Source organism: Strix aluco, chromosome 14, assembly GCF_031877795.1.
Source record: "Strix aluco isolate bStrAlu1 chromosome 14, bStrAlu1.hap1, whole genome shotgun sequence".
In the NCBI taxonomy this organism is placed as follows: Eukaryota; Metazoa; Chordata; class Aves; order Strigiformes; family Strigidae; genus Strix; species Strix aluco.
In genome coordinates this window covers 23,460,864-23,475,555 of record NC_133944.1, presented here as the reverse complement: position 1 = coordinate 23,475,555, position 14,692 = coordinate 23,460,864, and the positions used below count along the sequence as shown (strand labels likewise).

Sequence of the window (14,692 nt, the reverse complement as noted above, 5' to 3'; positions counted from 1 at the left end):
CGGGGCCGGGGCGGGCGGGGCCGCACGGCTCCAGGGCTCGCAGCGACGCGGAGCCGGACGCCGGAGCCGCCGGGGCCGCCGGCTGCAGCGGGGGGCCGGGTAAGAGCGGGGCGTGAGGGGGCGATACACGGCGGGGGACCGGTTCCGGGGGGTGGGAGGTGACACAGGACCGGGTTTGGCTGAGGTTCGGGGTGACAAGTGTCGGGGGGGCCCGGCCGGGCGGTGACAGCGCGGGGAGGGACGATGCTGGTGGGACCGGCGGAGACCTGGGGGTGATGGAGGGGTCGGGGGTGCCCGGGTTTGGGGGTGATCGAGGTGACAGATCGGGGGGGGGGGAGGAGGCAGGAGGTGCCCCCCCAGCATCTCTGAATTCCCTTGGGGTGCTCATGTGCGTGGGGTGGGGGTGATGGGGTGGGGGCGATGGGGGGGGATGTTCCCCTCAGAGGCGAGCGCTGGCCCCAGTCCCTCTTGGGACGGTGGGGGGTCCCTAGGGGGTTGTCCCAGCTCCCATCGCTGCCACTCCCTGGTCCCAATGGGCCACGGGCCACCCCAGGACTGGGCGGGGGGTCCCAGGCAGCGGGGCCAGCTGGGATCTTGGCAGCAGGGGGGGACACAAGCCATCCCGGTGGCACCCGGACAGGCCGTGGCAGTGGTTGCGGTGGCCAGAGAGCACAGTGACTGCGGGATGGCCCCTGGGGCTGTCCCTGGTGGGACGGGGAGGGGGGGGGGATGGGGGACAGGGGGGCTGGGTCCCCCTTGTTGCTGGGGCTTTGGGGACCAGGGCCTCGGTGGCAATGGAGCAGTCTGGCTCGAGAGCATCCCTGGAGATGGCCCCATCCCGTTTCCTAGGTTACTGCCTTCTATAGGGGATTTTTCCAGCTGGGAAACCAACCTGGTCCCCACCTGGACCCCCAACCCCAGGCAACGGGACCCGGCGGGGACCAGGCTGAGCAAGGCCTAGCTCATGGCAGGGCTGGGAGGAGGCTGGGTTGCTCCAGGGGGGGTGCAAGGTTGGGAGCTGGGGTCCCTTTGGCACCCAGTGCCAGGTCCGAAACACCCCACAGCAGTGCTGGCCTGGCCAGGCAGGAGGTCGTTAACACTGAACCCTACTGATGGCTAGCGGCCAGGGCCATGTTGCTGCCCAAGCGAGCAGCCTGGGAGGAAGGAGGGGCAGTGCGAGAGGTGATGGAGCCCCATGGGCGAGGTCCAGCGCGGGTGTCCCCTGGGACACATGTTGGGGCTGGTGGCGGGGGGACCACTTCTGTGCCGGCCTAGCACTGCTGCACTGACAGGGGTTAACACTGGACTGTTCCACTCGGATGGTTCAGGCAGTGAAGGGAGGAGGAAGAGGAGGAGGAAGAGGAGGAGGAGGAGGAGGAGGAGGAAGAAGATGTCACCCGTCGATCTGTCATTTCTCTTTTCCAGCCAGGATGGGGGATGCCGCTAGCACCAAGCTGGGCCGGCAGTGAGGCAGGGAGGGTACAGAGGAAGAGGATGGAGAGGGGGGGGCGAAGGTGAAGACAGCCCCCCCCCTCCCAGAATAGCCCCCACCCCATCGGGCCATCGCCATGGCGACGAATTTTAACGACATCATCAAGCAAGGCTACGTGAGGATGAAGAGCAAGAAGCTGGGGGTGAGTGGGAGTCTCCGGGAATGCGGGGGGGGGGGGGCGTGGAGGGGAGCACCCATGGATTTGAGGCACTGGTTGCCACGAGAGGCGACGTGGCCAGTCCCCCAGCCACATCGCCTCTCGCGGCAACCACTGCCTCTGGTTTTGGGTTGAATAAGCAGCTTTTTGGGGGCTGTCGTGGCGGGGGGGGCGGGGGCAGGGGCAGGCCACTTGTTGGTACCCAAATCATCCAGCAGCCCCGGGGGGGCGGATCCTGCACCGGGTGGGATCCCCTCAGCGGACACAGGTCACCGCAGGGATTTGGGGGTGTCCCTCAGCCCTCCTCCCCCATGCCTCAGTTTCCCTCCACACCCAGTTTTGGCACTGGCGGTGCCTCACACCGGTGGGGGGGGGGGGGTTGCTGGGTGCAAACTAGGGGGGTGCTGGAGTGCAGCACCCGTAGTTGGGGGGCCAGGGGGGTTTGGTCGGCCGCCTCCATTGCTCGGAGCCGGCAGCAAGGAGCATGCTGGGTAATTTCACGCTAATTAGGGAGAACAAAGAGGGAGCGGGATTGTGGGGGGGAACATGCTTGGGGACGATGGCCCCGCCACCCCCGGAGACAGGGGCTGTGGGAGAGGGGACGGGGAGACTCCAGGATGGGGGTCCCCTTGGGAGCCTTGCCCACGTTCGTTAATTAAGCTCTGTAATAAGGGGGGGGGGTGGGGCTGGGGGGGCGGTGGCAGCCCCAGGTTCTCCCCATCCGCAGTGTCCCCTCCTGTCCCCAGGCCAGCATGGTCAGCGGGACTGGGCAGGGGTCCCAGAGAAAGGGATGGGAACGTGGGGACGGGGTGGGGACGGGGACCCCCACCTGCACCACGGCAGCTGCCGGCGCTCTCTGTCCGGCAGATCTACCGGCGGTGCTGGCTGGTCTTCCGGAAATCCTCCAGCAAAGGGCCTCAGCGCCTGGAGAAGTACCCGGATGAGAAGTCGGCGTGCCTGCGCGGGTGCCCCAAGGTGAGGGGGTGCCGTGGAGGGGTGCTGGGGTCCCTCCTCGCCTAAACTTGCCGGGCTGGAGCTGGGTGGCCATCACCCCGGGCACTCCGGTGGGATGCAGCAGGAGCTGGGGTCTGGGTGCTGCAGGGGCCAGGGTCTGGGTGCAGCCCTCAGTGACCCCCCCCCCACCTCCTCCGCAGGTCACTGAGATCAGCAATGTCAAGTGCATCACCCGGCTGCCCAAGGAGACCAAGAGACAGGCCGTGGCCATCGTTTTCACCGACGACTCTGCCCGGACCTTCACCTGCGATTCGGGTATGGGGCAGCACCCAGGGCGGCTGGGCTGGGGGTGCCGGGTGGGGCACCCCGCTTTGGCCAGGGTCGCCCAGGGGCTGCCGTGGTGCCTTGCAGAGCTGGAGGCGGAGGAGTGGTACAAGACGCTGTCGGTGGAGTGCCTGGGCGCCCGCCTGAACGACATCAGCCTGGGGGAGCCCGACCTGCTGGCACCCGGCGTGCAGTGCGAGCAGACGGGTGAGTGCGCCGCGGCGGGGTGCTCGCCTGGGGCTTGTTACACGCCCCCCCCCGCCCCGAATTATTTTATTTTATAATTTTTTTCCCCTCTCCAGACCGGTTCAACGTGTTCCTCCTCCCTTGCCCCAACCTGGACGTTTATGGCGAGTGCAAGCTGCAGATCACCCACGAAAACATCTACCTCTGGGACACGCACAACCCCCGGGTGAAGCTGGTCTCCTGGCCCCTCTGCTCCCTGCGCCGCTACGGGCGCGACGCCACCCGCTTCACCTTCGAGGCTGGACGGTGAGATGTCACCCTCACTGGGACAGGGACCACCTTCACCCTGCTGGGTGCACCAGGAGGGTGCAGGCCTGACACTGGGGTGATGGCCACAGCCCACGTAGGGTGCCCACGGCCGGGGAGGTTTGAAGCTGGCACTGGTCCCAGCTCAGCACCATGGAGGTGACATGGGGACAGCACTTAAAGCATGGGAAACTGGGCCACCTGCCACGTGGCGGGGGGAATTTTCTATCATCCCTTGGCTTGGGGAGCCCGGTGACACCTCGTGCCCCATCCCCGCAGGATGTGCGACGCGGGGGAAGGTCTCTACACCTTCCAGACGCAGGAGGGGGAGCAGATCTACCAGCGCGTGCACAGCGCCACGTTGGCCATCGCCGAGCAGCACAAGAGGGTCCTGCTGGAGATGGAGAAGAACGTCAGGGTGAGCTCCAGCCCACCCTGGGGACACAGCTGGGGGGGTGGTGCTCGGGGTGTCCTGTGTCACCCTCACCCCCCCTCTCTCATCCACCGCAGCTGCTGAACAAGGGCACTGAGCACTTCTCCTACCCCTGCACCCCCACCACCATGCTGCCCCGCAGTGCCTACTGGCACCACATCACCGGCTCCCAGAACATGGCCGAGTCCTCCAGCTATGCCGGTGAGTGTCCCTGTCCCCCACCGAGGAGCCGTTGCTCCTCCGGCCCACGGGGCGTGTCTCCCCCCCCACGCACCCACCTTCTGCTTTGTCCCCAGGGGAGGCGTACGCAGGCGCCCAGGCCAGCTCGGACACCGACCTTCTCAACAGGTTCATCTTGCTGAAGCCAAAGTCCTCCGAAAGCGACAAGCCTGAAAGCAGGGAGCCCACACTGTCCCCGTGAGCTGGTGGGGGGGACCATGGTGAGGGTCCCCTTTTTCTTCCCCGAGGGGTGGCAAGGATGCAGGCAGCCACCCCTCCGAGTCCCCAGGGAGACCAAGCTGGGGCATCCTCCATGCCAAGACCCTGGGGGAGCAGGCGCTGGTTGCGCCCTGGCCTGACGTTAGTGGAGGTGACGGCTGGCTCAGACTTGACTGACTTCAAATATATATTGAATAGCCGTATTATAAGAGATTTTTCCTTCTCACACAAATGCAAAGTTCGTGGCCGCTGAAGAGCCCTCGGGCAGAGATGCTCAGAGGTTTTTGACTCTTGGGGATCCAGCGGGAGGTGGAGAAGAGAGGGGGGTCAAGAAATTTGGTGTGTTTTCTGCGAGGGGGGGAAGGCCAGAGCGTCACCCCGCCACGGGGATGGAAGAGCGCTGGAGGATGCAGCTGTGCCAGGCTGAAGGTGCGAGGTCCCAGCATCTCACCCCCCTGTGAAGAGTGGGGTGCTCCTGGAGAGGTCCCACCACCCCTGAGCTGATTTTTGCACTTCTTGAAGCTATTTAAGCACTCGCTGTAAAATTGAGATGTCTCAGGAGAAGCTGGTTTTCCCTCCAGGGTGGTCAGCTGGGGTGAGCGTCTGGGCAGAGCCGAGCCCCCCGGCTTTCCCAGGCCGCCCCCACCCCAGCACCCCTCACTCCTCCACCCACAGCTGCTCCCCCCGGCCATACCCCTGGTTTATCTGCTGGTGGGCAACCCAGGGACCAGTTTTGGCCAGTAGCATCTGTCCCTCGAGGGGCAGCTTTGCGGATATAAGAAGTCCCTGGGCAGAGAAGCCCACGCGGATGCGGGGAGAGCCGTGTTTCTCTGTGCATCCCCATCGTCCTCACTCCCTCGTCGCCCACCAGTGCAGCTGGGTGAAATCCCTTGCCCAGGGGGAGCTGGGCTTCATGTGCTGAACTCAAAAGCAATTGATTTTTTCTAGTTCTCCTATTTATTGACCTCCTTTAGAAGGGCTATCTTTTTATTGCCGTGCAAACCTTGGTGTTTCTTTGGAGTCTTCTTTCAGTCTGGGTTGGGTGGTTGGTGGTTTTATTTCTGCTCTTAAAGCTCCAGGTCCATGCTTGGGGGACAGGGAGTGTCGTGATGTGGGAACCTGTGGTCTGTAAATACTCTGTCTTGGGTTGGTGTAGCTTGTGGCTGAGGCTGGGGGGACGGCGAGGCGGAGGACTGCTCCCCGCAGCGCGGCCGGGCGCGGAGGGGCTCGTCGGTGCCTCAGCACCGCCCGGTAGCACGTCCTCCCTGGGTGAGGTGTAACTCGCTCTCTTTTTTCCTGGCTACACACCTCATCTGGAAAAGATTTAACATTTATTACCAAAAATGTTTGGGTTTTCTTTTTTTTAAGGAGTTGCTCAATGAATAAACAACCCTTATCCACCCTTCCTGTTTGTTTGTTCCATCCAAACGCGCTCGGGAAGTGCAAGTGGGAGTAGCGCCTGCCAGAGAGAAAAATGCTGATGGGGGGAAGATTTCCTAACGCTCCCAGCAGCACGCTGGGCCCAAAGCTTTGTTCTGCCTCCAGCCATGGCCAGGACATTTCAAGTGAAGCCCTAAAACCGCTGGGGAGGGGAGAAGGGTGCAGCAAGTCACCACCCTCCATCAAACCCTGAGTGAAAAAGGACGCCAGCACCCCACTGTCACCCCTCAGCCCCAGCCGCCCGCAGCACCAGGGATGGATGTGCCAGGGCAGTGGTGGCTCCCACTCCCCAGATGAAAGAGTTTCGAGCTTCTCCCTCTCCCAGCTCTTCCAGAATTGTGCCAGTTCGGTTATCCGTGCCGTGCCAGCCACACCAGCGCTCCCTCCAGGGACAGGACAGGTCCCGGGCTGTGCCACAGCAAGGACAGGGCTCAGCAGCTCCTCCCTAGAGGGGAGGGCAGCGCTGACTCGGGCTGCCCGCGCCCTTCCCACAGCCCACCTCCACACTGGGACCAGCACACGCCACGGCACAGACACCTTCCCCTCCCTCCCAGGCACCACGGCAAGGAAGAGGCCGATCTCTCCAGGAAAGTGTCACCCAGCAGCTCATCCCAAGTCCTGCAGGACGCTGGCAGGGAGGAGAAGGGGTGACCCAAGCAATTGCTGGAGCCCTTCAGCCACTGCCATGGTGGCCCCAGTTTGGGACCTGCACCAGGCTCCAGGCCAGCACACAACCCCCCCGGGGCCGTGGGCACACTGGAAGCTGTCAGCCAGGGGTTGTTAAGGACAGACTCCCTGACATCCCAGCTCCAAACATGAAGATTATATTCCGCATGGGTAGTCTGTTCCAAAGGAGTCTTTAAATACAGCTAAGCCTGCCTGGCCCATCTGGGCTCCCCGACAGCACCACCTTCTGCAGCATCTCGCTTACCAGCTCAGCCTCAAACATCTGCTTAAAATGTAGCTCTGGATGGGGAAATGACGGGCTGCCTGCTGCAGGGGATTCTGCTCTCCTTAGGAGACAATGTCAAGAGCAGCAATCAGTGGTAGAGAACAGTGCTCCCTCCAAAGCACATCTCATTAAGTTAATGTCTATTGGAGAGAAGTAGATGATGTGACATCTCCTCCTGCAGCCCCAGACGAGCTTCCAGGGATGACAGAACACGGAGGGGTAAGGCTTTATTCAGCACAATAAGGAATGAGCATGCAGACAAGGTAGGGTTGTGTTACCCCGGTACACGCTTCCCAATCCCAAACACCATGTGGCCAAAATCCAAAACTCTAGGCTAAAACTCTGGGATCACTTGAGACAAAGCCTGTCCCAGCAAAGATGCTCACCGATTCTCTTCCTGCTTTACCCTACACATCATGACGGCTTTCCCTGGGAAGGAGGGCCAGGGAAGGGGGACCTCAGCCCAGAGCACTGCCAGGCAGAGGCAGGAAGTTTCTGCATCACTCACACCTGAGCACTCTCTTGCAAGGGGCCACCTCAGTTTATGGTGAGGACGTCGCTCTGAATCTCGTGGCTCAGCTGGGTCTGAAGGTCGCTCAGTTTCTTCTTCAGGCCGGACAGTGCGGAGAGAACGATGGTCTCTGGGCGCAGAGAACCGCAGGACTCCACGTTGTAATAAAACCTGAGGTTGTAAGTCACGGGGATAAGTCACTGCCCTGTGAGGAGGTACAAAACCAGAGAGCACCCACAGAGCCCACCCTGACCCACCACAGGGAGATCTGCTGGGAATCCCAACCATCAGCATTATCCATCGCCCAACCAGGAAAGAGCCAGTGCTGCCCCTCCACAACCATCACACCAGCACTTGTGACTCCACAGGCTGCAAGAGCACTTGTGAGATTTTCTCCATTCAACGCTGCGAGGCAGCGCAGAGGCAGGGAGCAAGGCTGGCTGCAGGCACTTTTGCAGCGCAAACAACCCGGGAGAGGTGGTACCACCAGCAAACACAGCATGAGACACCCACACGGGTGAATAAATACCCTAAGCCATTTCCCCTCACAGGCCTCACGTTTCACCAAGTGCTGCATTGCCCTACTTGGTAACACAAACTCAGGAGAGCTGTCTAGTATCTCCCAGAGGGGAAAACCTGCCAGGGCTGGGCACATCACCAGTTAATTCCAACTTCTGACCCACTTTTCAGGGAATACCAGCTCCCTGGCTGGCAAACTTCAGCACAGAGTAGATACTCTTGTATTAACAAAAGCTGATGAGATGTACCCAGCCAGTCCCCTCATTTTCCTGCTGTGGCAGCACATTCAGCTTCCTACCTCTCTGGTTTCCCGTTGGGGTCATAGGGTGCCTGAGCATCCTCCTCGTCGATCTCCGAGTACTCACTCTTGGGCCTGGAATCAAAAAGCAGGGAAGGTTAGCACAGAGCCCACTCTCTAGCCCAGCCCCAGAGTGCCCAGGCGCTCTGCAGCACTGTCTAGCCCCAGAGAGCGAGCACCGGGGCTCACACCCAGCAGGCAAAGGAGCAGTCATCAAACATCAAGTCAGAAAAAAAAAAGCTCAGTCCCACGTTGACCCTTCTAGCTCCTCATTAACTGCCACACAGTCACCCCACCCTGCGCAAACTCAGTGAGCCCTGTGCAGGGCACTATGGCTCCATCCAGCTACACTGGCACCATCTGGCAGGTGCTTACAGCCAAGGGCTGCGGACACCTGAAGGGACAGTGTTTATTGGAGCCTGGATGCTGTTTATGGAGCAATAGACCTTACATTATCTTTTTTTCTACTTTTCACTGTGCCAGGAGGACACCAGAGCACTCCAGCACTGTCTGTGCAGCACAGCTGAGATGGGAAGGCTCAGTCAGCTCGTGCCCAGCAGGAAAAAATCCGCTGTACTTCAGACACCAGCTGCATCAGTGAGCCCCGTCCTGGTGTCCTGCACCTCCACTCCTCTACACACATCACTACCAAAGTCACCGCAACACCCGTGCACCAGCTAGGCCAACACACCTTTCTACCCGTTGCATCCCTTGGCTTACAGAGCATCATACCAGAGAGACTGTTTGGAAGCACTTAATCCATGTAAGAAAACCCAAAGCCTTGAGCTGTCCGAGAAATCCTGTGCCCAGCAAGGTCTCCTGCCGGCCTTCCTCTGCCCCAGTGATCTCAACAAAGGCTGACCCTAGCACCCTGTCATCAGCTGCCTTAAATAAAACTGCACTTCTCAAACAAATCCTGTCGGTAACAAATCACTGAGAGATAAAGTGTTAATGGAGCTGGTTCTTCACGTTACTTGCAGAACCACCCATGACCAAAAAAACAGGGCAGAGGTTTCCACCACCACGACAGCTGTTTTCAGAGTCCAGCTGCATGACAGTGCACCGCCAACAGCCTCAAAAAGCAACTATCATGAAAAAACAAACCAAAAATAATAGCTGGCCTTGGAGAGCAGAGGCCTTTGTCTCTGTATTGTCTTCACAGGGAATCAGATGAACTTGGAAAGACAGACGTATCACTGGGGAACAGGCAGCTCCAATGCCAGTCTTCCTTTGGGATTTTTCCAACTTTTACATGTATTTTGTCAAGAATTTCTTAAAAACCATTTCCAGGTACCCAGCCTATTGCATAACACCAGATTCCTGAAGATGCAGCCAACTGCCACCAAACAAAAGAATCCTCATTAGCACCTGCCTTGGGCCACCCAGCCAGGGAAGCACCTTATGGCCGAGGCACACGTGCTCAGCCGTGCAGCTGGGGCTGTTCTCCGTGGCAAAGACACCTCCAAAAGCCCACACTCTCCAAAAGTCACACCGTGACATTCCCCATCCAAAAAGGTGGCAAAGTCAATGATACCTGAGCCTGCCTGACATCTGTCTGTCCAACTCAAAGCAGTATTCCAAGTCTGCCACTTCATCAGTGTCAAAGACGTACTATCTAGCGTTACAGAAATTAAACCAGAGAATTTTTACAGCACCAAAATGAAGTCTAAAATTATTCCAAATCTCCATTTGAAATTCCACATCACACAGACATTCTTGCTTCTCAAGCATTCAATCTATCACTCAGACAATCAACTAAACTTTGGGGCAATTGATCTGCCACAAATCATTTGGAAACTTCAAAACGATCCAGCTCCACCCCTAAAACAAAGGACATGCTGGCACACCAACTCTTGTGACATGCTCCTGACCGACAGCTGCTGAGCAGCACCCTCCTCAGCTCTGCTCCACTTCACCACAACCAGCCCCTCAGAGACTTTCCCCCTGACAGCCTGGTCTGTAGCTGGCAGTTCCTGAAGTCCAGCTTCGGTCCACATGTACAGATCACCAGCGCTAAGGAAAATGCCCATTTCCACACTTCCAGCACGACCAGCCAGCCTGGTTCCTTCTGCAGATCCCAGAGCACCGCCCTGATGAAGTGCTGAAGGAGCCTAACGCCCGGCACGTCCCGTTCCTGCCCAGACTGACTGAACTGGACTCATGAACGCGCCCTACAGAGCCCATCAAAGCCACGCGGGGTTCACTCCTTCCATCTGTAAAACAGGGCTGGGATGGCTGCAGGCAGATCCCAGCCCATTTCATGCATGTTATGGATTCACCTGCATCCCCACCCTCGGCAACAAAAGGCTTCTCAAATCTCCTGAGCACAAACCTAGCTGCACAGGATCTCCGTGACAGCTCCTGAGCAGAAAGCCCCTGGCAGTCGGGCTGAGGTGTGAATCTAGGCTGACTGCACCGCCGGGAAGCTCGTTTACTCCTGGCTAACTGCACAAGGGACAGCGTAAGGCCACGCTCTGTGATGGGTCCCAGGCTTGGAGCAGACAGCGTGGGGGTACAACGGTCCACTACCTGCCTGCTAGTGCTTGCAGCCATTTGCAGAGTCAAATTTGGCAGCGCAGGGCCTGCTGGCACTAGGAGGAAAACCCACGGAGCCTCTTCTGCTGCTCAGCCTCCCCTCCAGCTGCAGCTCTGCTCAGGCTTTTGTTCCTGCTTGCTCAGCCGTGGCTTCTGCGGTCCCTGCACCAAAAACTGTTCCTGTACCGAGGTTTTCCCAACCCTGAGCGCAGCTCTGGCTGCTGCCCTGCTGTTACAGCAGCATATCCAGCACCCCCTCTAGTCCCTGCTCTCAGCCTGCCTTGACTAAAGCACCTCATTCCTCGCTCTGCTGCTGGCTCCAGCGTCCTCAACGTCAGGATGTCTGCTAGGTGGTCACTGGCATGAGGAGCCAGGAGCAGCCCAGGTATCTACTCACAGAAGAGTGCTGCTAGGTGAAGTCCTCGCCCTGGCCAAAGCAGGGCAGGAGCTTTCCAAAAGCAAAACCATGACACTTCTAGATGAGGTGCAGCATGCTACCGGTGCAGAATGATACGTCAGAGCAGAGGGAAGGGCCACAGAGGAAAACCCTGCTGCCAGAGCTCGTGCTCCATGAGTGAGGAGATGTATGAGTGAAATCAGAGCCACACACTGGGCTTCCTCAAACAAAAGGAGCTGCAAAATCAGCCTTGCAACCTAACCTTCTGCTCTCTGCTCTCGTAGCAGCCTCTTCTACCTTGCATGGACCTATTCCTTCCTCAGACCTCACCCTAACCTACATACCACTTGTGCAGGGAAATAAAAACACGAACAAGTTGAGAAAGAACATGAAAGTGAAGTAAAACAGCAGTGACGGTATGTGAGAAGAGGACACTAAGCGGCCACACACCAGTCTGCCCTGCACGCAGCTGCAAACAAGTGACTGGTTTTGGTACCTAACACAGGAGCAGAGTCTGTGCAAAGGGAAACAATGCGCACGCTCACGATCGCTTACCGCCCCAAGTTATCCCCAGGGCTGAAACGTAGGTGCCTGCTAGAAAATCTTTTCCAGCACCTCCAGACATTAGGACTTACCACTCCTCTGGTTTGGGGTACACGGTGTGCCTCAGCGCGTTGTCCGGGTCATACTCGAAGGCTACACCTGCCGTGGGGTTCCACTTGGCGTGCTCCTTGCCAAAGCCCTTCTTGGCATAGGCTCGCAGTCTCAGCTCCTGGCCCTTCCGCAGCTTCACAATGAGGATGTCTGTGGAAAAGCACACGCCTGTTTGAAAAGGCTGCAGAGGAGAAATTAGTGTGCGGGATCACACCAGGGCAAAGGCAGGAATTTTTAGTGCCCGGGAAGATGCTAGCGGAAGCCAGGGCTTGCTTGGATTCTTAGAGGGGCTCATCTGTGTCCCCAGAGTAGGTAGGACACATTCTGCTAAGCAAAAAGGAGTCACACAGACGCCCTAAAAACAGCTGACAGCACACCCTTTTGCATCTTTGCTGCCTCCAAGCTATCACAGGGAGAGAGAGAAGCACCCTCTGACACACGACTTCAGCTCTGGGGATAACCTTTAAGTGGCATTAAGACAAAATGCTAATCCCACTGATGTAGTGATGCTGGTGTCTCTCAACTGCCAGCTCTATAGCTGCCTTACACTTACCCAGCTAGTAAAGGAAGAACGAGTCCCAAGAGCCTGAAAGAAAAATTCATTTTCTCCTCCAGCTCTTATTCCCAGTGAAATGCCACTTACCATCCTGCTCGACATAGTCATTGGGGTCATTGTCTCTGCTCCGAGATGTTACCTGCAGAAAAACGAAAGCAAGGGAATTAACGGCAACATCAGCTTTTCTCCCCACATCAAACAGTAGCTGCCTGTGAAAGTTAGAGACTGCCAAGAGCCACTCTAGAGTGACTTACTGCAACAAATCCAGCCCACTCTATTTCACAGAAATCAGGAAAATTCAGGCAGCTGCAGCTAGGCATGCAATATCCCACTCCTGCCTGCCTCCCAAGCTGCTCTCCCTGCCAGGATGGAAAGTGCTCCAGCCCAGTGCAGCTGCGTGGTTCTGTCACTCCCACAGCTGCTGGCAGGTGACACACAGCACTCACAGCACCTCAGCCAAGGCAGGCAACAGACAGTGGGCTACAGCCAGGCTTTAACCAGGTAGACACTGTCAGCAGCCACCAGGTTGTGGTGACATTCAGATGTGGCCTCAACAGCGTTTTAAAACATTCTCCGTTAAGTTCCTTTGCATCTCTTCTGCTTTGGCTCCACCAACCCTCCCCAAGGCAACCAAGCAGGAGCCGTTTGGCAGCAGTGTCCTGGCCTGGTCTCCTCACACCTTGCCACACTGAGAGCCAAGAACCAGAAAACCACAGGCCTCTGGGCTGCTGCCAAGCCTTGGAAGAGGCTGACTTTGCCAGAGCCCCAGCGAACACAGTGACACGACAACAGCACACAAGCACACACGCTGCAAGTGTCTGAGGCAAGATGGAGGGCAACACTAAAGTCTACTAGGAGTTTGAGATGAGGGGTGCAGGATGAGGCTTTAACAAGGCCATATTGCTTTAACACGCCATCGGTCAGCATACGGAGGACAACAAGGCGAAGAGGAGGGCACTGGCACACGTTGCTGTTTCTGCAGATATTTCTGCTTTGCACTCTCACTATGTTTTAAGTGGGTCTTTAGGCAACATGATATGTGCTCAAAGGCCTTGTTTTGTCTACATCCCACGTGTTCACCACCCCGGCCTCAACGGGAATGTAGAGGGGATTCACGGGCAAGCAGAGGGATTGCACTGACCGGTATGACCCGGGGGTTGTTGGACATGAGATCGCGGGACGTGACGTGACGAGTCTGGTCTTCGTTGCACCGGACGTCAAGGGTGAACTCCACAGAGCACTCTGGACAGAACTCGTCACATGTGCAGTCCTGGGACAGACATGTGTCAAGGTCTTTCCACCAAACCTCTCCCAGCAAGAAATTAGCAGCGCTTCCCATGAGAGCAGACACCCATCACTATCAAAATAAGCACCCAAACATTTTGCTGGACTCACTCTGGAATATTGCATCTTATCCACAATGTCATCGCTGGTGAGCGGGATGAGACCTGTGGGAAGAAGGGAATTGGGGAATGTCTGAGCGAGACCATCGGAACACCAACCCTCCTGCCAAAATGGGCGGAGGAACAGCAGCCTCCTGATAAAGGTGGTGCAGCATCTCCAGACTGATTTTGCCCATGCCCTCTGCCTTGCCACACATCTTCATCTTCCTCCCCAAGCCTGGCACTCACCCAGCCTGTGTGCAATGAATTCATCATGGAGCACGGAGGAGTTGGCGTCTATCTGGACCCAGTCGATGGCTGCAGAGAGAAAAAAGTCATAAACTGACAAATATTTCTGTGGGGAAAAGCCGGGCAGCTCATGAGGGTGCAGAAAATGTTACAGACACTAGAGTGAAGCTGAGACAGCATCTGGTAAGACACAGGACTGGCTAAACACGAGTGAGGTGAGCTGAAGGCAGCTTGGGGATGGAGGGAAAATGGAGGGGAAGCAGTGTCGGGGACAGGAGCCCAAGGGACTGCGACCACAGGCAAGCGGAAGGCAGTACCTATGATGGGGACCTCTGCGATGAACACTCTTCGAATGGAATTTGCCACCCTGAGGGAGAGAAACACCCGCCTTCAGGCACGAAGGCCCGCGGCGCTTTGCGACACACCGGCCTGCTGCAGAGGCGCGGGCCGCGGCCGAGGCCTGGGCTCCGCCTCGGGGCCCCTGAGCGGGCCCGGACCGGGGGTGCCCCGGGCCCAGGCCTGCTGGCAGGGGGCCGCGACCCGAGCGGGGCGCTCCCCGCGGCCCCGCCCGCCGCCCCCGGCGCCCCCGGAGAGGCAGGGCCTGTGGGCGCCGCCCCCGGGGCCTCCCGCGGCCTGGTCCATCCCCGGGCCCGCCCGCCCCGCGCCGCCCTCCCGGCCCCGCGGCGGTGCTCACGCCAGGTCCGTGTTCTCGATGATGAACTTGACGTTCTCGTCCGTCAGCTCGGTGATGCGCACCGTGGGCTGGTTGGCGTACGGCATGGCCGCCCCGCGCCGCTCCCGCCCCGCCGCCGCCGCCCGCGCCCGCCCCCCGGCGGCCGCCGCCCGGAGGCCCCGCCCGGTCCGTCCCGCCCCGCTCCCCCCGCCGGTGCGTCCCCAAAAACACTCCGT

General features: G+C 58.7%; 2 protein-coding genes across 3 annotated transcripts; one reads left to right on the top strand and one right to left on the bottom strand.

Annotated features, from left to right (window-relative positions):
- Nucleotides 1-72: 72 nt before the first annotated feature.
- DOK4 (docking protein 4) lies at nt 73-5,692 on the top strand. The gene is made up of 9 exons (XM_074839511.1): nt 73-99; nt 1,430-1,634; nt 2,517-2,624; nt 2,804-2,918; nt 3,015-3,134; nt 3,230-3,419; nt 3,699-3,837; nt 3,930-4,053; nt 4,149-5,692. The coding sequence occupies exons 2-9, from the start codon at nt 1,569-1,571 to the stop codon at nt 4,271-4,273; spliced, it is 987 nt and encodes a 328-aa protein (XP_074695612.1). The 5' UTR covers nt 73-99; nt 1,430-1,568; the 3' UTR covers nt 4,274-5,692.
- On the bottom strand, nt 5,450-14,606 carry POLR2C (RNA polymerase II subunit C). 2 transcript variants are annotated; one of them, XM_074839514.1, is made up of 10 exons: nt 14,478-14,606; nt 14,101-14,150; nt 13,784-13,852; nt 13,548-13,600; nt 13,294-13,422; nt 12,240-12,291; nt 11,578-11,746; nt 8,011-8,085; nt 7,193-7,364; nt 5,450-5,603 (listed from the first exon to the last, which is right to left on the bottom strand). In XM_074839514.1, exons 1-9 carry the CDS (start codon nt 14,561-14,563, stop codon nt 7,220-7,222), a joined length of 828 nt encoding a protein of 275 aa, XP_074695615.1. In that variant the 5' UTR covers nt 14,564-14,606; the 3' UTR covers nt 5,450-5,603; nt 7,193-7,219. The 2 variants fall into 2 exon arrangements, with proteins under 2 accessions (XP_074695615.1, XP_074695613.1); XM_074839512.1 differs by lacking the exon at nt 5,450-5,603 and having other exon boundaries at nt 6,897-7,364.
- Nucleotides 14,607-14,692: the final 86 nt, after the last annotated feature.